Source organism: Balaenoptera borealis (assembly GCF_965194805.1).
Source record: "Balaenoptera borealis genome assembly, chromosome: X".
In the NCBI taxonomy this organism is placed as follows: Eukaryota; Metazoa; Chordata; class Mammalia; order Artiodactyla; family Balaenopteridae; genus Balaenoptera; species Balaenoptera borealis.
In genome coordinates this window covers 12177941-12203094 of record NC_138881.1, presented here as the reverse complement: position 1 = coordinate 12203094, position 25154 = coordinate 12177941, and the positions used below count along the sequence as shown (strand labels likewise).

The 25154-nt window shown below is 37.0% G+C and overlaps 1 protein-coding gene across 4 annotated transcripts; it reads left to right on the top strand.

Annotated features, from left to right (window-relative positions):
• The first annotated feature begins 69 nt into the window (after positions 1-69).
• On the top strand, positions 70-25154 carry FANCB (FA complementation group B). 4 transcript variants are annotated; one of them, XM_082375546.1, is made up of 10 exons: positions 70-346; positions 6880-7929; positions 10542-10694; positions 11547-11633; positions 16949-17077; positions 19438-19604; positions 20074-20516; positions 20637-20874; positions 21576-21661; positions 21743-25154. In XM_082375546.1, the coding sequence occupies exons 2-10, from the start codon at positions 6997-6999 to the stop codon at positions 21988-21990; spliced, it is 2484 nt and encodes an 827-aa protein (XP_082231672.1). In that variant the 5' UTR covers positions 70-346; positions 6880-6996; the 3' UTR covers positions 21991-25154. The 4 variants fall into 4 exon arrangements, with proteins under 4 accessions (XP_082231672.1, XP_082231671.1, XP_082231670.1 ...); XM_082375545.1 differs by adding an exon at positions 566-629 and having other exon boundaries at positions 21576-25154; XM_082375544.1 differs by having other exon boundaries at positions 21576-25154.

The window sequence follows — 25154 nt, the reverse complement described above, 5'->3', positions numbered from 1 at the left end:
TTCACTTCCCGTTCGGACGCCGCCCCCCGACGTCTCCTGCACTGCGGACCCGCCCCCGCCAGCCGGCGGATCGCGGGCGCTTCCCTCTTCAAGCTCAGCCCGGGCTAGCTCCTCCTGCCATTCGCTTTCACAACATTCCCCGGAGGCCCCGCCTCCTCAGCCTCACTTGGCAACCGAGTCCTGGCCGGCTAGGCAGGCTCCGCCTCCTCTGCGCTGGACGCAGCCTCCGGCCTGGGCCTCCCAAGATGCAGCGCGCGGGCGGGAGGTTTGGAGCCGTCTGGTGCTGAGCGGGTTTTCGGCGTCGGGGACGTGGCGGCCGCGGTGTGCTAGAGCCTCACACGCTGAGGTAGGGCCGGTGGCGTGTTCCCTGACCCAGCCTTCGCCGAGGGGGTGGCGACGGCGGCGCAGGGTTTTGCTCCCCTAAGTCCCTTTATTGCGGAAGAGCGCGAAGGAAGTGGGCTTCCCGGGGCCTGTGCCCACCCTTCTCTGGAAGGATAACTAGATTACTCCAAGTGCTTACTCTATTCGGGGATTATTTCGCTTGACACTTTCTTCACCTCTGCAGCATCTTTCTCACTTGGAGGGTGAAATACTTAACAGAGGATATATCTTTGACATCTTTAAAACAGGTATATAGAGTTAAAAGATGTAAAGTGTCTTACGGTTTAAGTAAGGTAGTTCTCAGCCGGGGCAATTTTGCCCCCCCGGGGGACATTTGACAATGTCTGGAGACATTTTTGGTTTTTGCAACAGAAGACTACCAAGAAATTTTAAGAACGGCCCCCATATTCCCACCAGCCGTAGTCAACCACGATGGACACTCTTTTGCCCCAAATTTTGTTTATATCTTCACTTTTTTTTATGGGGGAAAAATGAACACTGTTTAATAAGTATTTGAATACGTCCTTGAAATAGTATTTCAGATATGGCTAAAGTCTCTCTCTGGCTCCACTCGCCTACTCTGATATTCCTCTTCTCCAAAATCAACAGTCATTGGGATTTGGCATGAATCTTTGCGCCTTTGCTTTTTTTGTTTTGGACCAGGCTGCCTAGGTTTGAATCCTGGCTCTGTCACTTCCTATCTGTAGGCCTTAAACTCCATGCCTCAGTTTCCCCATCTGTAGAATGGGATAATACTGCCTACAGCATAAGGACGTCATGAGGAATGAGTTAGTCCAAAGTGCTTAGAACAGTGCCTGGCATAGAGAAAGCAGTCAGGGAATACAGCCATTGCAGGTAGACAAAATATATCATGCTGTTTTATGTGTTTTGATTTTGATACATAATGTACTACGGTATACATTTTTCTTCAACTTAATTTTTTTCATTTGACTTTTGAAGTCTAGCCACAATGATACACATCTAATTCATTCCTTTTAACTGTAGTATGATATTCCATCTGTATTTATTCATTCCCCTATTGGTGGTCATTGAAGTTTTTGCTTTTTAAAAAAAAATGCAAATAACAGCAAAGTGAACATTCTAGAGCAATGTCTTTGTGCACTATTATGTAGGATTATTTCTCTGGGTTCATATCTAGAAATGAAATTGCTGAGTATATGCATTTCTGTTTACTGCCAAATTGCCTCCCAAAGTCTCCCTTTAATTAAGTACTTGTAATGATTTCCTAACAGATGGCTCCTCCTCCAATCTCAATTCACTCCCCCATCTTCAACACTGTCACCAGGATCTTTATTATACAGAAGTACAATCCTGTGATTTCTATTTTTAAAATCTTTCAGTGATTTATCATTGCTTAGAGAAAGCTAGAATTCCTTAGTATGGTATCAAGAACCTTTAATTTCATCTTTCCTGATTCTCTTAGTGGATCACCATCCCCCCACATTCATCTACATTTCAGGTACACTAAGTGTTGTTGGGAAAGGGAAAGGGGAGATTGATTCTGGGCAAGCCCCAACAAATGACCTAGGTATATAGGTAGAAAAAGTTTTAACAGTGGACCCATTCTGTAGCCAAGTTAATTTACTTAGGTAAACAATGTCCTATATGTTGGAAAAATGATATCTATGGGTATTACGCTCATAAGTTTATGTTTAATATTATTAGGTGAAGTTTTTCTTTGGGAGTCTTAATTCTATCTTTTTTCCAAAGGTAGGATTCCAAAGACACTTTCCATTGGTCGCAATCTATCGATTGGTTTCTTAGAGTTTTATAGCTTTCATTTGCAGGTAATATAGTGTCTTTTAGGATCTTCCTGAACCAGACTTGTAGTTTATTTAAGAGTTCTGAAATTTATAATGCCAAATGTTATTATTAGCATTGAACAGGAACATTGTTTACTTGGTGGGAGGCTGGGAGAGAAGGGTGATAATTCGTTGCCCATCTACTATATTTAGGTTAGCATGTATTGTTTTTCTAGTATACTCACACATCTGTTTTCATTTTGTATGTAAAATATATACAGTCAACTTTGATGTGTGGTAATACAGAACAGGAAAAGCTCAAATTAACTACCTAGTATTTTGCAAATAATCTGCACCCAAATCTCCCCTCCCTCCCTCCCTCCCCCACCCTCCTCCAGAGCTGAAACAGGAGGTAAAACTTAACTGGTTTGAGTTACCTGTTTTATTCTGCAGCCACTGTTATAAGAGTACCAAGTAAAAAGTCAAGTGACTAATAGGCTGGAATACTAAGCCTGGTGTCCTGATTTGATTAATCAAGGCTTGTTTATATTGGTTTAAGAACCTCTAAATTGAACCTGGGTTTGTTTCCAGATTATTTCTATCTGAAAAAAGAACATTATCACTTATTCCATAGCCTTAAAGATTTGTCTTATGAACATATACTCAGAACTTTTACTTTTAAAAAAGATGTTGCATAGTATAAAATAAAACAGGTGTTCACAGATACGTGAATTCAGTAAGCCTTGAGATTACAGAAAGTTTGAGGAAAAAATTTATCTTTATAAATATATTAAAGTTTCTAATTTTTAACCCTGAAGATGGTCCATTTAGAATAACTTATCTTAAAAATGTGCATGTTTTTGCAGTAGTATTTAAAAATAAAAAAATAATGACCTTTTATGTAACAGTTATGTTTTTTAAATCTATTTGAGTCTAAGTCCATGAGAAGAACTTTGCTTTTTGCCTACAGCTCATGCTAAAAGCATGTTGGGTTAGGATTATAATAGGGCTTTGAATGCCATGCCAAGCTTTTTAGCAGTGGCTTGCACCCGTTTATCTCTATGTCATTCATACGTTCAATACACTGTTTCGCATCTGTCTTTCCAGGTAGTAGTTTAGGGATCATAGATCATAGATCTGGGCGGTGGCGGGGAGTGGCGGTAAGTGCATGCAAAGCTTTTAAATTAGGGGACAGTTACCCAGTCAAGTTTGTGTTTTAGAACAATAACTGAGGTAGCATAAATGAATGGATATATTAGAGGGGAGAGAGACTAGATTAAGGAAGACTGATTAAAGGGCTTCTTTTATCGCAACGTAAATGAGAGATGAAAGCCTGATTCATCGTAGTGGCAGTTGGATCAGAGAATTGGAAGAAAGAAGTTTCTAAGTTAAGGAACTTGGTGATAGCATTAAAAGAATAGAATGTAAGGGGCCTGATTTTCCTAACTCACTACTTTATGAAGGTGCAACAATACATACTCCAAAGTTTTTTGAAGGGGGCGGTTCTGTAACCTTTTACTTAGTGGTCTTACCACTAAGATCCTCCTTACTCCTGTCACACTTGGGTGTTGGTGAACAAGAGCACTGTGTTGATGACACATTAGTTGTGACATTTACTATTAAAATAACAAAATCCTTTCCTGGACAGAAGGTATTTTTGGTTGTTTTTAGTATTAAGAAATCTGAACACCTTTTGAAGTGAGTAGGTAGTAAAAGACAATGAGTTCTTAGATCTTTACCTCAGAATATATAATTTATATTTACAATATATAATGCTAAAAAAAGAATATATCATTTAGTGCTAAAAAAGGAAACTTTCTTAGAAGTCCTCTAAGAGGTCTGAGATGTCTGTGGGAAATTTGAAATAAATTAGTAGTCATACATTTTGATGTAATATAACCAATATGTGTATTTCCTTTCAAGTAAAACGTAGTTTCATAAGTAAAAGCCACACCTTTGGTTACCCTGCCTATCTTCTTTACTGATGAAGCTGAAACTACTCTGGGGTACCTATTGTCCCAGATCTTCGCATGAATTGCTTAACAACAAGCCAGGAAACTGGCTTCTGCTAGTTTGTATTATGATCTAGTATCTCCAGTTACTTCACTAATACTTCTTGAAATTCTCAAAAACAATATCATCGATTTGAAAAAAAAACCCCAAATGCCATAGAGGAATGTATTTATCTGTTGCTGCATAACAAATTACTCCCAAATTGAGCAGCATAAAACAACAAACACTTATTAACTTAAAATTTCTGAGGACCAGGAATTTGGGAGCCGCTTAGCGGGGTGGTTCTGCTCAGAAAGGCTTGACTGGAGCTGGGAGATGGGATCTCTGGAAGGCTCACTCACATGTCTTGGCAAAAGGCCTCAGTCCCTTGCTGGCTGTTGGCAGGAAGCCACAGTTCCTTGCCATGTGTACATCTCCGCGGGGCTGCCCGAGTGTCTTAATGATACGGCAGGTGGCTTTCCCCTGTGCAAGTGAGCCAAGGAAGAGGTCACTGAGGAAACCCCCATGCTCTGTCACTCAGTCTTCTGCTGTATTCTGTTGGCTGGAAGTGAGTCATAATGACCAGGCCTCACTCAAGGGGAGGAGAATTCCTTCTTGATGGAAGGAATTTCAAATAAATTTGTGAGCATATTTTATTTTATTATTATTTTTTTGGCTGCATTGGGTCTTCGTCGCTGCACGCGGGTTTTCTCTAGTTGCTGCGAGCGGGGGCTACTCTTCTTTGCGGTGCATGGGCTTCTCATTGCGGTGGCTTCTCTTGTTGCGGAGCACGGGCTCTAGGTGTGTGGGCTTCAGTAGTTGCAGCACGTGGGCTCTAGAGCGCAGGCTCAGTAGTTGTGGCGCATGGGCTTAGTTGCTGTGAGCGTATTTTAAAACCACATGTATTTGGAAGTTAGACAATAAGGTGCAGCATCTCCAATTCGAATGTAGATGCTGACTAATCTAGTCTGCTTTTAAGTAGAATTGCCTCTAAATCAAGTCATTTCAATAAAATGCAGGCTATATTAAGTTAAATTTATAGATTATGGTTCAGTGATTTTTTTTCTAATTCGACTATTGGTAGATTTTTATATTAAAAGAACAGAACCTAAGCCTTTGGAGTTTGCTTCTCATTTGAAACAGGAAAACAATATTACTTCCTTGTATATGACCTAGTTTTCGTTTATTTCTAAAGTACTTTATTTTCCTGGTGTAAGTGATCCACAAATAAGAGAAAAGAGAGAGTATGAGTTAGAGTTACTTATAGTGAGTGACGAGAGACATTTCAGCATTCACAGACCATTAAGTATGCAACTATTCTGATGTTTCTAAGATTAGGTACTGTATGAGCCAGAGCCGGCCATGATGACGAGAATGATAGTAGCTAGCCTTTATTAGCACTTTCTGTGTGCCAACTTCTGTTTCAAGTGAGTTGTATTAGCTAATTCCAGCACCTTGTGGGGTAGATACTGTTACTACACCCCATTACATAGATGTGGATGTGAGGCACGAAGGGGTTAAGTAACTTGCCATAGATCACACATCTAGTAAAAGGCAGGCCCAACGTTCAGAGGGTGCTCTAAAGGTGCACGGTTCTTAGCATATGCTAAGCATTTGGTAACTGTTACAGGAGTGACTCAGCATATATAGCCACTGGATAAAGAGACATCAACATCTTTTTCTTACATGTTTTCTTACATGTGTTCAGTGGAGGGGGTGTTCCTTTGTTCTGTATTCTACTTTACTAATTCTCTCAAGTTGCCTTTCTTATAACCAGTGTTCAGAGTAAGGGAATGTGTGCCAGGACACTGTAGTGGTTAAAAGTGTAGGTTCAGGAGCCATGGGCCCCTCTTCCAAATCTAGTGCCATTGCTGATTAGCTTTGTCAGCTTGGAAGAATTTTCTGACCTTTGTTAAAATACGGTTTTCTTGTTTATAAGATGGGATAATAAGAATACTTACTTTAAAAGAGTAGTTGTGAGCTTTAAGTGAAATAATGCATGTATTGTACCTGGCATATAATAAGCATGAATAATTGATAGATATTATTTAATTCTTGTGTTCATTATAATAATGATACTCTATTTTAATCCTCTGTTTTATAGAGGATCCTCTATTTTATAGATCCTCTATAATCTCTATTTTCTTCTACTTTGAATGAGGATAGTGACTTCCTTAGGGTGTAAAACTGCACTGTTTTTGCAAAGTAAGATTTAAGATTTATTTCTGTTACTCTTATGGAGATTTTTTAAAGCCATGTTACAGCATCTCCTGTTTTTCTTTCTGGGCTTTCATTTTGGCCATCGAGTCCGTTCGAACTCCTTTCTCAGGGAAGCAGGAGCCCAAGCGCCTGGGCTGTGGGAGTGCTCTAATTTGAATCCTTGACTGACTGAGTTGTCATTGTAGAGGGGCTGAGGCCGAGAGGGAGAAACCAGATTAGGTCGGTAGGTTTGAGAGACAGAAGTAGAACCCTTAAGAAATTCCCTGAGCCAGAGAGAATGTGTGCAGTTCCTTATAATAGAGCACCCACACCTTTTAATAGATGCTGTTAACACATTCGGTTATCTTTTGTGGTGCGATTATTTGCAAACTGTGTTTTTTAAGGGCTGTACAGAAATAATATTTGGGATACAGTTTTTTGATAAGCGTGACATTGTTAAAATAGCATGAAAAGCTTAAAAATGTCAAAGTTTATAGTTACCTATGTGATAGTTCTCTAACAAAAACATGTGTTTTCTTTTCAGCTCTGCCTACTGGATGGCAGTTTCCCTCATTTCATTTTTAGGTTTAGAAGCATCAACTGGAATCGATTTACATTCGAAAATTGGACTTGATACTCTGGCTTTACTAGCAAACAAGCAATGTCATCTAATGAACAAGAAAGGCTCTTCTGTTATAATGGAGAAGTCCTTGTTTTTCGTTTGTCTAAAGGAAATTTTGTAGATGAAGGGCCTACAAAAACACCTGTGTTACATGTCAGAAGAATGGTATTTGACAGAGGAACAGGAGTATTTGTTCAGAAATCCACTGGATTCTTTAGCATAAAAGAAGAATACTCTCATTTAAAAATTATGGGTTGCGACTGTGTTTCAGATTTCAGAACTGGAATTAATCTGCCTTATATTATGATACAGTGCATTAAAGAGACTAACATTTTCAGATATTTTCTACTATTTCTTCACAGTACCAATAAATTTGAAAAGCGTTTGAGTTTTAGACTACTCTATGAGTTGAAGGACAGCATAAGGGTCCTTAATGGCCCTTTAGTTTTATGGAGACATGTCCAAACATTATTTTATATCTCTTCCCAAACTGGCAAAGTTGTTACTGTGTCCATTAAGTTTTCCTCTATTGAGTGGGCAGGGGAGATTGAAAATGTAGGTATGGTTTTGTTAGGACGAAAGACATGTTACTTATCTGAGGAAGGATGTACCCCACAGCCTTCAAAATCAGATTATGCAACTTGGAATACTCAATTTTGTGTATACTCCCTTGAAAGGGGAGAAGTAATAAATGATACATACATTATCCCTCCTGCTTATACCAGTGTGATAGCATGTGTGCATGTCTGTGCAACTGAGATTGTCAACAACCAGTTAAGAGTGTCTCTGATTGCTCTTACTCAAAAGAATCAGCTGATTTCATTCCAAAATGGGACTCCTAAAAGTGTGTGCCAGCTTCCATTTGGAGAACCTTGTGCAGTTCAACTTATGGATTCAGGTGGAGGAGACCTCCTTTTCGTCATATCCTTTAGGTCCAGTGATGCTTGTGCTGTTTGGGAAAAGAACTTTCAGGTATGGTACTTTTAATCATTCAGTTGGCATAGTCTTAGACCAACTAAGCATCCCTGTGCTTCAGAGGATTCATCCTGGAGTCTTATTATCCAAATCAATTTTTGGTGCTGCACTAAAAAGAAAATCATATATGTTACATCATTCTTTTTTCTTAAAATTATCTGAATATTACTTGATAAAGATTTTGCCTTGCGATTTTGAGTCATAAAACCCTTGAGTTTTTGGAAATACATAAATACATAACTACAATTATTATCTATTTATTTGTCTTTTACTATAACTTTCTAATTTTCATTAATTGGTAATAATTGGCTTTGTATTTTTACTTAGAATAAGATCATAAACCTTTCTAGAAAACTCAAATCAGTCGTTGAGCTTTTTAAAAGTTGGTCATTATCGTTTTAAACTTAAAATGAAATCTAGAGGAATTCCTTGAAAGCTGTCATTGTCCCTTTAGAGACAAATAATTGTTCTCCAGAGAAAAGTGATGTGTTAATTTTTCTAAAAACCGTTGCTTAGAGAATTTCATTATGTTACATTTTGAAACTCAGAGTTGTCCTTTGAGCAAGCATTCACATTTTATCTACATGTACTCATGTCTTTTAATGTAAGGTTGGGAAATTGCTTTAAAATACTCAATGGTATTGAGCGTTCAATAACGAGTAAAAAGGTGCAGAAAATGAAAAGGCAATTGGAGGATTGTAACGATAATATTTCTCTGACCCTGGTGTTTTGTTAACATTGCGTCCTCCTGGCTTAAGATGTTTATCAGCACATTCAGTTATGTGATATGAAGTGTTTATAGTTTAAGATCTTCCAAAGTAGTTTTTTTAGTACATTATACAACCTTTTAAGTTCTTGTGCTGCTTTGGGAAAAAAAGCAGATACTGCCTTACTTGATGTGCCCTGTCCATTTAATTAGAAGCTCAATTAAAATTTCTATCACAGGACTTCCCTGGTGGTCCAGTGGGTAAGACTCCGTGCTCCCAATGCGGGGGGGCCCGGGTTGGATCCCTGGTCAGGGAACTAGATCCCGCGTGCTGCAACTAAAGATCCCACATGCCACAAGTAAGAAATTGTCTCTGCAAGTTTTGACAAGTATCTATGTAGCAGGCATTTCAAAATTGAGATCATTGTCAAGTATATGTGAAACAGATAGTGGTGTGTTGTAGATAGAAAGAGGCTAATATGTTCTAGAGGTGCGATGTCTGATACGGTAGCCACTAGCCCCAGGTGGCGATTCAACATTTGAAATGTGGCTGGTGTGAATTAGAACGTGCTGTCCATGTCAAATACACACCAGATTTCAAAGGCTTAGTAAAAAATGGAAATAAAATATCTCTTTAATAATTTTTATTGATTATATTGAATTGAAATAATATTTTAGATAGATTAAATAAAACAAGTTTCACCTTTTTCCTGCTACTAGAGAACTTTCTTTTATTGGCTACTGGAAAATTTAAAGTTATATATGTGCCTTGCATTTGTGGCTCACGTATATTTCTTTTGGATGGCGCTATTGTAGAGCTAGAGATTGCAAGCGTGTGTGTGCATGCATGCGTGCACAGCTCTATGGTGTTTGCGTGCTGAGCACGTTCTTATTACCAGTGTCTCTTCACATGGTTCATTATAGTCCATGCTATTCATGGCGGGGCAGTGGGAGGAAGGGAGGATATGAGTTTACAGCTTTCTCCCTGCAAGAGTGAAAAATCACTGCTTTGGAATTAACCTTATAGGGGAAAGATTGATATTTCATTATATAGATTGAGAGTCTTATGTTCTTGCTCTAATGCCGGCTACCCTCCACCTAGGGGAGGATGTATCCGTGCGGGATTCTAAGTGGGAGTTTCAGCTTTTCTGCCTGAGGGAGAAGGGGTTTCTGATCCCCACGGTGTTAGTTTTCTAGGGGACCAATCTGGAAGCTTTCAGCTTTATGGATCTTTAAGAAGTCGTCTTCTGTTTTAAGCTTGGGGTCTCACGTTCTTGTATAAACTTAAGAAATCATTTCATTAGGCTAGGATGATTCTAGGTGCCCCACTATTAGGATCCCTCCCTTTCTGTGCCCCTCATAATGACTATGTTCTGTCCTACCAGAGTTTAGGGTATTAATTAATTTCATATGGACTCTTAAACGTTATTCTGCTTTGAGAGCTCTTAAAGTGTTTGCTAGTACCGTCTAGTTACCTAATGCCACTGAATTCTTTGTTTAATTGGTTTGATTATAAATACATATCCACTAAGGCTTATGGGAGTGAGGGTCATCCTTAAATTAACCAGTTAGAGAAAGAATCTTCACTAGAATTAGTCATGAGAAGTGTTAGAATTTATAAATTATAAAATTTTAATATAGAAATCAGGAACGTGACAGTCCCTGGACAAATGTTGATAAAGAAATTTCAGTACCTTGCTGTTTATAAATTGATGACTCCTTATGTCTTCTCATCTCCCAATATCTTTATTTTAGTTTCGTTTTCAGTGTTTACCCTACCATTTTCATTGCTTGTTTGTAAGATTGTAGATGACAAATTAGAACTACGTGCAAGCAAAGGCTTTAGCTTACTTCACATCTGATTTTTTTCTTTCTCTATTCCTTCTTTACCACTCTCTTTCAGGTTGCTGCTAAGTGGGAGAAAGTTAGCTCAGTACTGATAGATGACTTTCTTGGAACTGGAACTGAACAAGTACTGCTACTTTTTAAGGACCCCTTGAATTCAGATTGCCTCAGTTCCTTTAAAATAACAGACCTGGACAACTTAAACTATTCAGTAAGTTCTGTTTACTTTTTATGCATTACTTAAGAACATTTTAGAAAATTTGAGCACTTTAAAGTTTTTGACTTACCCTTTAAATATTTTTGATTTCATACTTAAAGTAAGCTTTTAGAACTTTAAAAATACATACATTGAATCTTTTAAATAGTACAGTGACTCTTCTTTCAACAAATGTTATACAAATTGACTTTTAAAAAATATTTATTTATTTTTATACAGCAGGTTCTTATTAGTTATCTCTTTTATACATATTAGTGTAGGTGTTTTTGTTATAAATTTGGAATATAGTATATCTGGTATTCACTCAAGTGACAATAATACTGTAAATTAACTTTATCATTGCTTCTGAAAAGCACATTTCATACCAATAAACATGATAATATTGAATTAATTAAGGAACAAAATAAAGCGAAACTGCTTTACTAAAAGAAGTAACAGTTCATAATATCTTAAGATTTTGAGCATAAGGAAAATAATACTCTGGAAGTTTCAGATCTATATAAAACATCTCTGAGCCTCAGTTTTTTTTTTTTCTGTTTTTTTTTTCCCATTAGTAAAATGAGGATAATTCTTATTTTCTCTAGTTAAGGGATTTTATAAAAGCCTAGTAAGCTGATACTTTTTGAAGCAGTATACAAATGTTAGGTGGGTGGTAATAGTGGAAATAATAATTTCTTTTTTCTAGTTATGAGAAGATGAGGGGGAAAATATGTATCTTGTCTTTTATATAACAATGTGTATTGTGGCACACTGCCTTTTGGATAAACTTTAATTGTATTTTGTTAATCTTAAGAATTTTCAATTTATTTCAAAATTTCAGTTTTAGTGTATTGTTTTATTTATTAGAGTGAAACATTGGATTACAATGAAGATGACTTACTTGACAACAAAAAGAATTATTTGGTGGTTCCACCTCTGGAAAGAAGATTGAAAGTTAGTGTCTTTGTTTGGTTTTTGCTTTTGCTTTTTTGGATTAGTGCTGTTCTAAATGAAGGAAAGAACATTGAAAGAAAGGTCCTTGAAATATAAGAAACTGAGTGATTGGGAGGGAAAAATATGGTACAGATATCCCCTGCTTTTTGAAAGTTCGCTTTACGCCACTTTGCTTTATGCCGCTTTGCTTTATGCCACTTTGCTTTTACGAAAGACCTACGTTAGCACCTGTTTTTGCTAACCGAAAGAAATCCAAAGAGGACTCGCTTTTATGAAAACAGGCGAAAGGGAAAATAGCACTCAGCGTTTGTTTTGCAAGCAGCTGGTTACAGAGGCAGCGCGCGTCCCGAGAAGCGAGAGTGGCCCCGCCAAGCTCCTTCCTGGGAACTGCGCTCGGCATCTCAGCATCCAGCCGCCATAGCTCTGACCTGTGTCTGTGAGCACCTGTGCTGTATCTCTCATTTATCTTGTGCATCCCTTAGCAAGATGTGTCCTAAGGTAATTGCTTCTTTGCTTTACATCATTTCATAATGGCTTTCAAAAGGTTTCATAGGCATGATCTACTTTTGGGTAGTGGGGAAACCTTTATTTCAAAGGATCTATTTCCTTTTTTGGTACCTCTGTAAAAGCTATTATGACATTACTTATAAATGTGTCATCTAAACATGATACCTTTTTGTCGTAAGATTATGTAAATTTAATAAGCCTTATAAGATAAAATAGAGGCTGACTTGTGAAAACACATTCTTCCTAGTTTTTAGGATCAGTATACCATAACTCTTAAAGGAGCAGCAAATATGATGAATCATGACATGCTCTAAACATGATCAGTTTACCTTCAAGTTTTCCATACAAAGCTCTCTAAAAAAGTTTTTGATTTTTTTCCAAATGTACAAAGGTAACACACGTTCCCTGCAAAATACTCAGACTATGCCAAGAAATATTCAAGAGACACTAACAATTACCTATGATTCCACTACTGTGATATAGCCAATTTTAACACTTTGACTTGCATATTCTTGTTGATGTTTTTAATGAATATATGCAAGTTTACATGGAAATGTGATTATACGATGCCTGTTCTTATGTAACCTGCCTTTTTTCATTTATAAAAATTTTCCAATATACAGAAAATTCATAGACTAAAACAGTGATTATCTCTAGTCCCCATGTAGATTCAACTATTGTTATTTTATAAAAAATCACATTTGCCTTATCTGTTTCTGCTTGTGTGTGTGTGTATGTACATGTATTTGTACATTTTTGCAGAACCATTTGAAAGTTGCATATATTCTAATACTTCACTCCTATGTGTTTTAGCAGGAATCTCCTAAAAATAAAGACATTCTCCTATGTAACCCCGATACCATTATTCACTTAGAAAGTTAGTATAATAATCTCTTAATCTTATTTACTATTCAGTTCATATTCAGGTGGCTTCAGTTGCCACAAAAGTGTTTTATATGGCTGCTTTTTTCAGGATCCAATCAGTTTACACTTGCACTTGATTATTATATGTCTCATTGGTCTTTTTATCTAGAATTATGCCCTCTCCCCCTTTTGAAAAAAGTGACACTAATGAGGAGGCCAGGCCAGTTGTCCCTCCTTTCTGATTTGTCTGTTTCCTTGTGTTGTCATTTATCTTTTTCCTTTATCCCTGGCAAACTTTTTTGGTGAAGGGCCAGATAGTAAATATTTGTACTTTGCAGGCCCTTTAAAAGTTTTTTTTGCAAGTATTTTAATATTAAAGTGAATTCAGTAAATGCTTAGTGAACACATATTAGATGTGAATGTGAACAGTAGATAAATAAAACATAATGGACATAGAACCATAAAGGAAAAGATTGATTACATTAAAAACTTTTGTGCTGCAAACAAAGTAAAATAAATAAAAAGACAAATTATATAAAAAGAAATTGGAACATATTTGACAAAGGATTAAGTTTCTTAATATAAATAGGCATTCTAAAACAGTATTGTTGAGTATGTAAAGTGGTCCAACCTCCTCAGAAGGAAACTTGTTATAGCTATTAAAATGTGAATTGCACATATCTTTTTACTCTTGCAGTTTCACTTCTAGAAATCTGTTCTAAACATATACTTATACATGTAAGCAAAGCTGATTTTACAGGAACGTTTAAGTAGTATTAATAAAGTTCAATCAAAATCTAAATATCCATCATTAGGAGTATGGTAAATAAATTATGATATAACTGAACCATGGAATACTATGCAGCTGTCAGAAAGAATAAGGTACCTCTTTATACTGATTTTTAAATGATGCCAAAATAATTTAATTTATGAAAGCATGACTTTTAGAAATTCCACTTCTGGTAATATGTCACTTAATTTATTTGGATCAACTCTGATGATAAAAACAACTTAAAATGATAGATGAAATATGTTTTTAAAATCTTCTTAAAGGCTTCAAAAAGCTGAAAATATGAGAATAAATTAGCGGGCCAAACTCTAAAGTCTGGAACCCAGGGAGACAAGCAGAACACTGATGCTACTATTGCCCTGGGAGCGTTTGTATTTAACATAAAGCAAGAGTGCCCTAGTCACCTGGCAGAAACAACATAAAATCCTCTCTAGGAATACACATTTATCCTAGGTCTCTTCTGAATCTCACAAGTAATTTTTTTTTAACATCTTTATTGGAGTATAATTGCTTTACAATGGTGTGCTAGTTTCTGCTTTATAACAAAGTGAATCAGTTATACATATACATATGTTCCCATATCTAAATCTCACAAGTAATTTTTTAAGGAAAATGAGCCACCTACAGAATAACTAAGCACATGAAGAAACAAGGCATCATGATTAATTATTCACAGAAAATAACCATTTCTATAAACTAAAAATAAATTGAAATTTAAAAAAAAACAACAGATGAGTTTAACAGTTGACTCAAAGAGATGTGGAGCAAATAAGCAAACTGGACTGTTAGAAAAATTATCTAGAAGGTATCAACAGAGACAAAGAAGGAAAATATGAAAGAAACAGAGAGGGAAGGCAGGGACATACGAAGGCAGGGACTAAGAGATAGCTGAGCGTCCATGTTGTTTCAAGTATCCACATGTTACCACTAGCTCTCAATGTGGCTCAAAACATTTCTAAGCGCTGGAAGGCCTTTTAGAGATGAACAAATCTACCGTCTCCGCCATTTTGCATACGAGGAAGCAGATGGAGAGCCAGAAATGTGAGGTGGCTTGCAGAGTTAGAACTAGAGTTCGGCTCACTGTTCTTTCCCCTATGCAGTTTATTTTCCAGCCACTTGTTGGAGGGGATAAGGAGAGGCCAGGACCTTGGAGACACTTGTGCATATGTACAGGAATGTTCACAGCAGCATTGTTTGTAATGCTCCACAGCTGGGTATAACCCAACTGTCCATCAGCGGGAGGAAGGAGAGGGGAACTGGTGTAGTGAGTCGATGGGGTGCTACAGAGCAGTGCAAGGCACGAGCTACAGCTACTAGCGACAAATAGACGACTCGAAAAGCGATTACATACAGAACGATTCCACTTACAAAAGCTCAGAAGCACAACACACACACACACACACTAAACATATTCTTTAGGAGTTCATATGATGGTGGTAAAATGATGAGGACCAACAAGGAAGTTATCCTGAAAGGCCAGGGTAGTGTTGCCTCCGGCAGAGAGAGGTTCTCCATCGGGGAGGGCCCATGGGATGCTCCTAAAGTGCTGCTTTTTTGACCTGGGTGTGGTTCCAGGGGTGTCTACTTCATCATTAGTCTATGAACTGCTTTTTTGTCTTGCACACTCTTCTGCACATATGAAAGAGATCACAATAAGAACAGGAAAGCAAGATTCGGTGTCACGCAGTGCAGTGTGCTCCTGTATTTGGTTTGGGGTAGGTTTTGTTTATGGGGAGGAGAATGAAAGCATACCTTAACATATACATGGAAAAGTTCTGGAAAGGTAAGCAATCTTTTGGCTGTGCAAATGGGATTGAGGGTCTAGGAAGGGAAGGTGAGATGTCTTTTTATGTTGTTTAAATTTGTTATCTTGGGCTTATTTTCATAATTTTATAACAAAACTTGTAACAACATAGAATATTTAAGTAGTCTAATGACACACGATTTATTCCTGGAGTGGGGGTCACATTGAAGAGAGTAGGGAAGAGAGACCACGGATAATTTCTGAGGGTGCCCTCATTGTCAGTCTGCCCGTGTATCCTTCTCTTCCACTCCCTGCCCCTCCAGCAGCCTCAGACTTGGCTCTCCACCCCAGACAGGTACATCTCACGGCCCCACAGTCATGAGTTACTCGACTAATGAATGATGGAACGTGAATGACGTGGAGCCCTCAGAACTAGGCTAACAGATGAAGTTTTAAAACGTTAGGTAGACACTTTACATACTTTGTGCACCGAGGGAAGATAGAATTCAGTCTTTACTCTCCAACTTCTATTCATTGATAAAAGGAAAAGGAATTTATCTGCCTTAAAATGTAATTTAAAAGAAAGGCAAATAGAGGTTGCATCTTGTTTTTTTTCAGTCTAGAAAAACATGTTATATTAAAAGCTGGATTAATACTTAAACAGTCTCAGATATCCATCTGAAATGAAACAGCTTCTAAATGTTCAGTGACGCGACTCTTTTTAAATTTTCAGGAGTAAAATATATTTCATGAATGTTTCATCCTTAGTGCTGAAATCTATTTACCTGGTATAATAAGAGGAACGGTTTGCTGTATGCCCAGTTCAGAGCCAATTTTTACCCCTGGTAGTTAAGACTGGACCCGAGCACTGAGTTTATTTGCACAACAATTAACGTGTGACAGTTTGGGATCTGTTACATGTTACCTTTAAAATTTTGCTATGAAGGTCATATGAACAGAGGATTTCAAGCAGTATCAAATCAAAAGTAAGCATTTCTGTTCATAATGATACATCTTGCTTTTTGAAGCAGAAATTATTTCAACAAGAAAAACAGTTTTCTTGTTGGAGTAGGAGTGTTGGTAGGCCTTGCTTTTTATTAATGTTGATTGGACTTATTCATATTCATATTGATTCATTACTTAACTCAGTAGTGAAACAGATGCAAATACATTGGCATTCTCTCAATTTGATATGTAAACTATTGTAATTATTTGCTGTGTTTATTTTCCTTTGTAATTAGAGACTCAAAATTTGTAAATAAAATAGTTTTGCTCTGAGATGTATTCTTTACTTGTCTATAGAAAAATGAATTAATAAGCAAATTTGGAGAAAATACTTACGTATTATTGGTACGTTCGGTTTCATTTGAAATTATATCTCTGGCAATGATTTTTCTTTATACTCTACAGGTTGGTTTGGTTTCTGTTCAGGAATTACAGCAGCATCTCTTGCTTAAGGAAAAAATTATTTCAAAATCTTACAAGGCTTTAATGAACCTGTTTCAAGGGAAAGATGATAGTACATCAAGTGCAGAGGAGGTAAAGTTGATCATGTGACCATTTTATCATTTTATGAATTGAAAACCTACAAGCTATTGAAGAGTTCTTTAAATTAGAATATTGGAATATATTAGAAAATGCTGCACAATGGATCAAGAAGCAAAGTGGCAGGGATTATGTAATGGTGGGCTTTTATGACATTGAAAACTATTTGGTTAAAAAGCCAATATTTTACCAATTTGCGGATTATTCTGTAGGATATTAAAATCTCAGCTATCAGGAACCTCGGGGAACAAGTCCTTTTGTTTAAACAAGGTTTAAATATTAAACTGTTTTATTTGTATAGTTTGAATAGAAATTACTCCTAAGTGAACTACAGATAACCCTTGAACAACATGGGGGTCAGGGGCGCCGACCCTACACGCAGTGAAAATCCACAAGTAACTTTACTGTGGGCCATCTGTATCCCTGGTTCCCCATCTGCAGATTCAACCAACTGGGGATCAAGTAGTACTGTAGTGTTTACTATTGAAGAAAATCCGCATGTAAGTGGACCTGCACAGTTCAAACTCCTTTTGTTCAAGGGGCAATTGTATATGTTTTCTGACTTCTTAAACAGAATATACTGAGTATTATTTTACCTTGTATTAATGGTGACATAATTTCATCATTAATATAATTATTCTTTTAGTCTGTTGCATGGTTCATTTCTAAGGATATTTATTCCTCTACTTAATGTCCCTAAATTGCTATGCTCTTCTAGTCCTCATATCTGCTTTTTATAATTTTACTTTCGTTTCCTTTGTGGTTGACCATCGTAAGAACCTCTTCAGGTACCTTGCAGTTACTTATGCCAGTATAGTAATGTAGAAAGTGAGCAAAAACTGCTTTGACTTCATAAAAAATAGGATTTATGCACATTTGTTCCCTACAGAGAAAGATAGCATAACAGAGTTGCAGATAAATCAAGAAAAGCTGGACATAGACACACTTGAAGTTACATTTTCTTCCCTCAAGTCACTCTAGTGCCTTGCTTTGACTTCCTTTAAGATTTACTGTTCTTGTAATGCTCTTTGCCTTGTGTCTGTACTTCGGTCTTAGCCATATGATGATTTTGGCCCAAAATATTATTCCATTAACATAAAAAACAAAAGCACATCGTCTTGCATTTCTGTATTACTGTTCTCATCTCCTGGGAAACCTAATGCGAGTCCTTGTAGAAAGTCACTGTTCAAAGTCTTCCCATTTCCCTTCCCCACTTGACCCCGGTGATTTTGCTGGTGTTAGAAAAGGGGAAGAAATGTTAGAAATTAATGCATTGAAGCCACTGCGTGCAAGACACTGTTTTGGGCCCTTTACATTGTTAACTTTAAGAGCATTTCTGGCAGGTAATAAAAATTTCTGCGGGTTTCAGGTGAATAGCCTGCCTCAAATCTGACAGCTACTGGCAGAAGTGTCAGATTCCTAGGAACATGTTTCGTTCACTGTAATGTAAGTGCCCATATCTTTTTTCAGTAACTACCACATAGAGGGGCAGTATAGAGTAATGGTTAATATGCAACATGGGCTCTGGAAGCAGTTGCCTCTGGTTCAGATTCCAGCTGAGTCTTGCTTACTGTGTGACCTGGGGCGAGGTACCTAACCTCCCTATGCCTCAAGTTTCCTTATCTGGAAAATGTAGATAATAATACTACCGACCTAGGGTACTAGAGTTACTGTGATGGTTAAACAAATTGACGCATGAATGGCATTTAGAACAGTGCCTAACATATAGCAAGCATTCAGTAAGTGTTGTGTATTATTATTATCATTACTCCTCCTCCTATTTCCATTTCTATTATAAATCCATATGTGTGCGGAAATAAGTGAGTGTGGCCTGGACTTTAAAGAAGAAAATTTTAGCATCAACTCTACTAGAATTTTTTTTAAAAAAGGATAAATAAAAGAAGAAAATTTTAGCAATAATCGATCAGCTGTCCTAAGATAGTTTAATCACTGTTATTCATACAAAAGTTTCCAGTTACATTTTAGAGTTGTCACTGCTAAAATAAAGATTGGATTGTTCTCAGCATGCCTTGAGCACGTATTGTGAGATTATTTTTCAAGATGGACTCCAGGTTTACATCCCTGCTGGCTCTGTGTTGGGTACCCAGAGCCCTGTTTACAGTCAGGCCATGCTTCTTGATCCAAGTAGATGGTTAATTGTATGTTTTATAAGTTTTATTTTAGTGAATTATATATAATCTATAGTATATTATTGATGATAATTTATTTTAAAATATGTAAGCCGTAAGGCCCAGCCAAAAGCTGGTTTACATTATTTTTTTTAGTTTTGCTGCATTTGGCAGGTTGTTTTTTTTTTTTTTTTGTAATCAGTTATTTAAACATTTTTCCATAAGGAATGTCTTGTCACTCTTTGTGGTGAAGAAGAAAATCCTGTCTATACCTTTGATGAAAAGTTATCAGATAATTTTCAAGATTCAGAACAGCTGGTAGAGAAGATATGGTATCGTGTAATAGAGGACAGCTTGGTTGTTGGAGTGAAAACCACATCTTCTTTGAAGGTGTAAGTAAATTCTAACATGATAACATTATCTTGATGCTCTACAACAGCACTGTCCAACAGAAATATAGTGCATGGAGGTATTTCATTCTAAATAATTACCAAAATCGACTCTTTTAAAAACTTAGTAGTTTTTTTTTTTCTTGTTTAAGAGGAAAGGAGAAAAATCTACCTCAAAAATAAAATACAGGCATTACTTTACCTTTCCTTTCTCCTAAAAAAATTACTTCCTTAAGGCCAGCATATTTATAATGTCTTTGCTTTCCTATTTCAAGAGAAGTGCTATTACAGAATCTTTAAAAATGTGTTTGGCTTTTACACTTCATTTTCTGATATATTTTACATTTGAAATGATGTTTCCTAGGAAAGGAGAGAATAAAACTTTTTGGTTGTTGTTTGTATGGCATTTAATCATCTGTTTGATTTTAAAGAATGAGCTTTTAGAGTAAACAGAGCTCTGTATTTTTTACAGGTCCCTGAATCATGTGACTTTATCGCTGTCAATGGATCAAGCCCCTAACTCCAGCTTTCCGCTCATTAAGTGTCAAAATAGGGTGATCAAGTTGAGTAGGATATCTTCCCCAGTACCAGGCTCAGTGCCATATGAAATAGGATCAGAGGTAAAAAAAATCAAGTTGAGTGTTGAGAGTGAGAAAGAGGAAGAGAAAGAGGAAAGCATTGTTTGTGTACAACCATCTGAGAAAGAGTATGTGCAGATGATTACTGCTGTAACATCTCTTTCACCACTTTTAGCATTCAGTAATTTTTGTTGCATTGTGCTGCTACAAATTAGAGAGAGAGAGAATGGTAACCATTCTGCAACTCGTTATGTTCAGTGTGGCAGAATTTTTTTAAGTCTAGAAGATCTTTCAAGTGGGAAATACCTGCTGACATTTCCAAAGAAGAAACCTATAGGTAATTTTTGTGGGTCCTTTTTAATCATATACCTAATTGAATCAGAAAATGTTAAGAATTCCCTTTATGTGATAATGGGCAGAGTTTAATGACAGCACTTGTGACATGTTTTTGCCATAGAACACATGGAAGATCTCTTTGCGCTTCTTGCGGCCTGGCAGAGAGCTTGTTTTCAAATCATATCACCCAGCTATGCTCTGACTTCAATGAAGGTGTGGCTCTTAGAACACATGGAATGTGAAGTTATCAAAGAATTTCCAGAAATTTGCTTTTGCAAAAGGCCAGGAAGTTTCTATGGGACACTCTTCAACTGGAAACAAAGAACACCATTTGAAGGGATTTTAATAGTCTATTCCAGGTAATGCACATCAAATTGGAATTGGTCCAGGGAAGTGTGTGTGTGTGTGTGCGTGTGCGTGTGTGTGTGTGTGTGTGTGTGTGTCAACAGGGATCCCCGTGGTAGTGTTCTATACCATTGTGGGACATGTCCAGGTCATCGCCTGGTACAACATGAATGAACAGGTGGTCTCATTTAGAAACTGAAGCCGTTTTGATTTTATGTTTGTTTTTGGCTTTTTGGTGGGGTTGATTAGGGCCTAATAATGACTTTAAGATTTCCCCTTACTGCTCCCCCACAATGAAGTTTTAAAAATATAATTTTGATCGTATTACTCAGAGAACTTTAATCAGGAAGCAACCTGATTAATACTGAGTTGGTTTAGGATATGTATACGGCTGTTCCTCTGTATCCATGGAGGATTGGTTCCAGGACCCCAGTGGACACAAAAATCCACGGATGCTCGAGTCCTAGAAGACGGCGTAGTATGGTCCGCCCTCCATACCCATGGGTTCCACATCTGCAATTCAACCAACCAGGGGGCTGACTGTATTTGATTGCTACAGTCTGAATTATGTCAGTGACCACATGAATGCATTATTGGTTCTGATGATTACTAGAGAGTTTAGAAATGAATATTAATTGATTACTACAGTATGTTGTACATGACCATTTTGCACTGTCCTAAGTTGTGTAATATTGTGTTTGGTTTTTTATTCCAGGAATCAAACAGTTTTGTTCCAGTGCCTTCATAATCTCAGCAGAGTTCTCCCTATAAACAGTTTCTTCAAATATCTAAAATTAGGAAGTGAGGATTTCCTAATTGGTCATTTGGCATTAGCTTTGGAGAAGGAGTTGGTTACCCTTGGTTCTTTTTCTTCTGCCTTAGTTAAGGTTGAAAGCAACTTGGTGCAGAGTTGTGAAGCAAGCAAAGAAAAGAGTAGTGGTGATGTGGCTGCCTTATCAGACATAGAGGAAAGCATCCATCCCTACAGAAAAGAACTTCAGAGAGAAAAGGAGCAAATGTTGGGGACGAACCTAAAAGTGAGTGGTGCCCTTTACAGAGAAAAGACTTTGAAATTAGCTGAGGTTCAGCTGAAATCAGACCTTGCTGCCCAGAAAGTGACTGATTTATAATTACAATCTCAGCTTGGTTATATTTTAGAATACTTTTCCCTGCCAGAGTGTTTTGGTCCTACTTGTTTTCAACTTACATTGTATGCCTTCTCTGTAAAAATAAAGATTGAGGCTTACTGTAGAATCTTTGGTTTTGAAGATGCACAAAATAGCATGCCTTAGAGCAGCACTTCTCACCTGGGCTCATTTTGCCTCCCAGGGGTGTTTGGCTATGTCTGGAGATATTTTTTGGTTGTCAGAAGTAGTGGCAGGTGGGGAGGGCAAGAGAGGGGTGCTATTCAGATCTAGTGGGTTGAGGTGAGGGATGTGGCTAAACTTCCTACACAGCACAGCGCAGCCCCCGACAAGGGAGGGTCCAGCCCAAATGTGAGTAATGCCCGGGGTGGAGAAATCCTGCCTTAGTGTTTCCACTTAAGACATAGGTGATGGAACAATATTTTGTTCTAAATCTTCAAAAAACCTTAAATAGCCCTTTTATTATACTCTGCTTAGTAAAACCTAGCATGTAAAAATGAGCTTCAAACAGATAAACAAGGTTGTCACGATTCAGAAGTTTCTGTAAACATCAAGCCCCTGTGGAAATTTAAATGGCAGAGTGTCTAGGTGAGACCATTATGGTGGAAACCCTTATTAAATTAAATTTTCTTAGAAAGCCTCTATGAAATTGCGTAAGTCTATAGGCATGTGAAAATTTGGGGGCATTTCTTTGAAAAGCATCTCTCTTTCAAAAGGCTAAGCATACCTCACAGGCCACTATTTTTAAAAAATTGAAATTGCCTTTAAGCCATCTGAAATTCCAACTCTAGGCAAAGCTAAAATGTAAAATCCTAACTAAAGTAACTTAAAGAATATGGCACTCCTTAGGGACTGAGAAGTTTAAAAATAAGTGAAAATTCACTTCAGTTAAGTGATTTTTAAGGGGTCCAGTGAGGCATTTCAAAGGGATAAAAATTCAACCTATTCTCTTTTCTTTTTGGAAAAAATAAGAATTCTGAAGTAATAAGAGAATGTCAGGAGAAGGGAAAAGACACAAAAGGATATGGGCCAAAAAGAATGTTTCTGATCCTTTTTGCTCTAAAATCCGTAAGTGAGATGGAAGTTTCTGTCTCAGTTGAAAGACATAAAGATGATTATAGAAAGCGGTATTTCACACTTGCAGCAGTGAAGTGCTAATCCCCCCCACCCCGTGCCTCAGAAGTGCTTGTCCCTAATGATCTGGTGATGCAAGTGGGTTTTTGAGAAGCTAGGTTATTACTGTCTTGTCTCGGTTTTTATGGTTGTCCATATAATATGCTACCTCTTTTTTTAGTAATCCATTGCAAATTGAGTTCTATAACTCTATAGCTCGATTTCTATGAAATCTCAATGAAAAATATTTCAGACTTTCTGGAAATGAAAATGTGATAATTTCAGGATTAATTGTGGAAGTCTGAAAGCAGTGTGTGTCAGTAGATGTAGTGAAACTTCCCATGACATGTTCTGAAAGAACAACCAGGTAGAAAATATAGGAACTAAATTGTAAAATGGAGGCTGTCAAAACACTAAACAGAATATAATTGTAATAGTTTAATAGTTTATCTATAGAAAAGCTAGGATAGTAAAAAAAAAAAAAATAGCATATTGCTTATTTTATATTTATAAAAGCAACCAAAAGGTATTAATCTGTATGTACCAAATAACCTCTTTACAAGTGAGCTTTGTACTCCAGTATAATTTTTTTTCTTTTTTTTCTTTTTATTTTTTCACACACACACACTGTATTTTATTTTTACAAGAGATAAATACACTGACACCAAGCATTGTAAATGGATGACTACAACAAAAGCAACAGTGATTGCAGTTACCAAACACGAAACACACTCATACTATGTCATAATATTGACATTCAGTCCAGTAATCCTCCACTGTAACAGCTCCTTTACTCTGCAGTGAAAATTGATTTGTATATTTTTTGCCTCTGAGTCCTTGTGGGATTTTTTTTTTAATTCAAACAGAAAGTCACAAAATTATAATCATCCTCATCAGTTCACTCAGTCCCATGTAATTAATTTTTTTTTCATCTTGATCTTTTGTTAGCACTTTTATGAATTCATCAGTTTTTCATTAGAGTTCTGAAAATGCTTATTCATTCAGTTCAGCAGTACAGTCAGTTACCAGAAACCTGTACTTGTCAGAGTCTTTTCCATGAATTCCCTGAAGATGAAACCCTTTTATAGGAACATTTTTGCAAAAGCATCACAGTACACCCAGAACTGTCTGTAAATGACAAAAGACTTAAAAATGGCCACGGTTAAAGATCTGATGAAAGTTCATAATAATACAGTTGACAAGGAAATTTAGTTATTTCTGAGATATACATTTTAAAGTAATAACTAGGATTATTACTTATAACATTATACCAGAACATATAAGATTTTTAGAAATTTCATGTAATGTCTGAAACATTTATATTAACATATTTCCATACAAATAACCCAAAGAAAGTTTAGTGTTAGTTGTTTTTTTGTTTGTTTTTTTATACTGCAGGTTCTTATTAGTCATTAATTTTATACACATCAGTGTATACATGTCAATCCCAATCACCCAATTCAGCACACCACCATCCCCACCCCACCGTGATTTTCCCCCCTTGGTATCCATATGTTTGTTCTCTACATCTGTGTCTCAACTTCTGCCCTGCAAACCGGTTCATCTGTACCATTTTTCTAGGTTCCACATACATGCGTTAATATACGATATTTCTTTTTCTCTTTCTGACTTACTTCACTCTGTATGACAGTCTCTAGATTCATCCACGCCTCAACAAATGACTCAATTTCGTTCCTTTTTATGGCTGAGTAATATTCCATTGTGTATATGTATCACAACTTCTTTATCCATTCGTCTGTCGATGGGCATTTAGGTTGCTTCCATGACCTGGCTATTGTAAATAGTGCTGCAGTGAACATTGGGGTGCATGTGTCTCTTTGAATTATGGTTTTCTCTGGGTATATGCCCAGTAGTGGGATTGCTGGATCATATGGTAATTCTATTTTTAGTTTTTTAAGGAACCTCCATACCGTTCTCCACAGTGGCTGTATCAATTTACATTCCCACCAACAGAGCAAGAGGGTTCCCTTTTCTCCACACCCTCTCCAGCATTTGTTGTTTGTAGATTTTCTGAT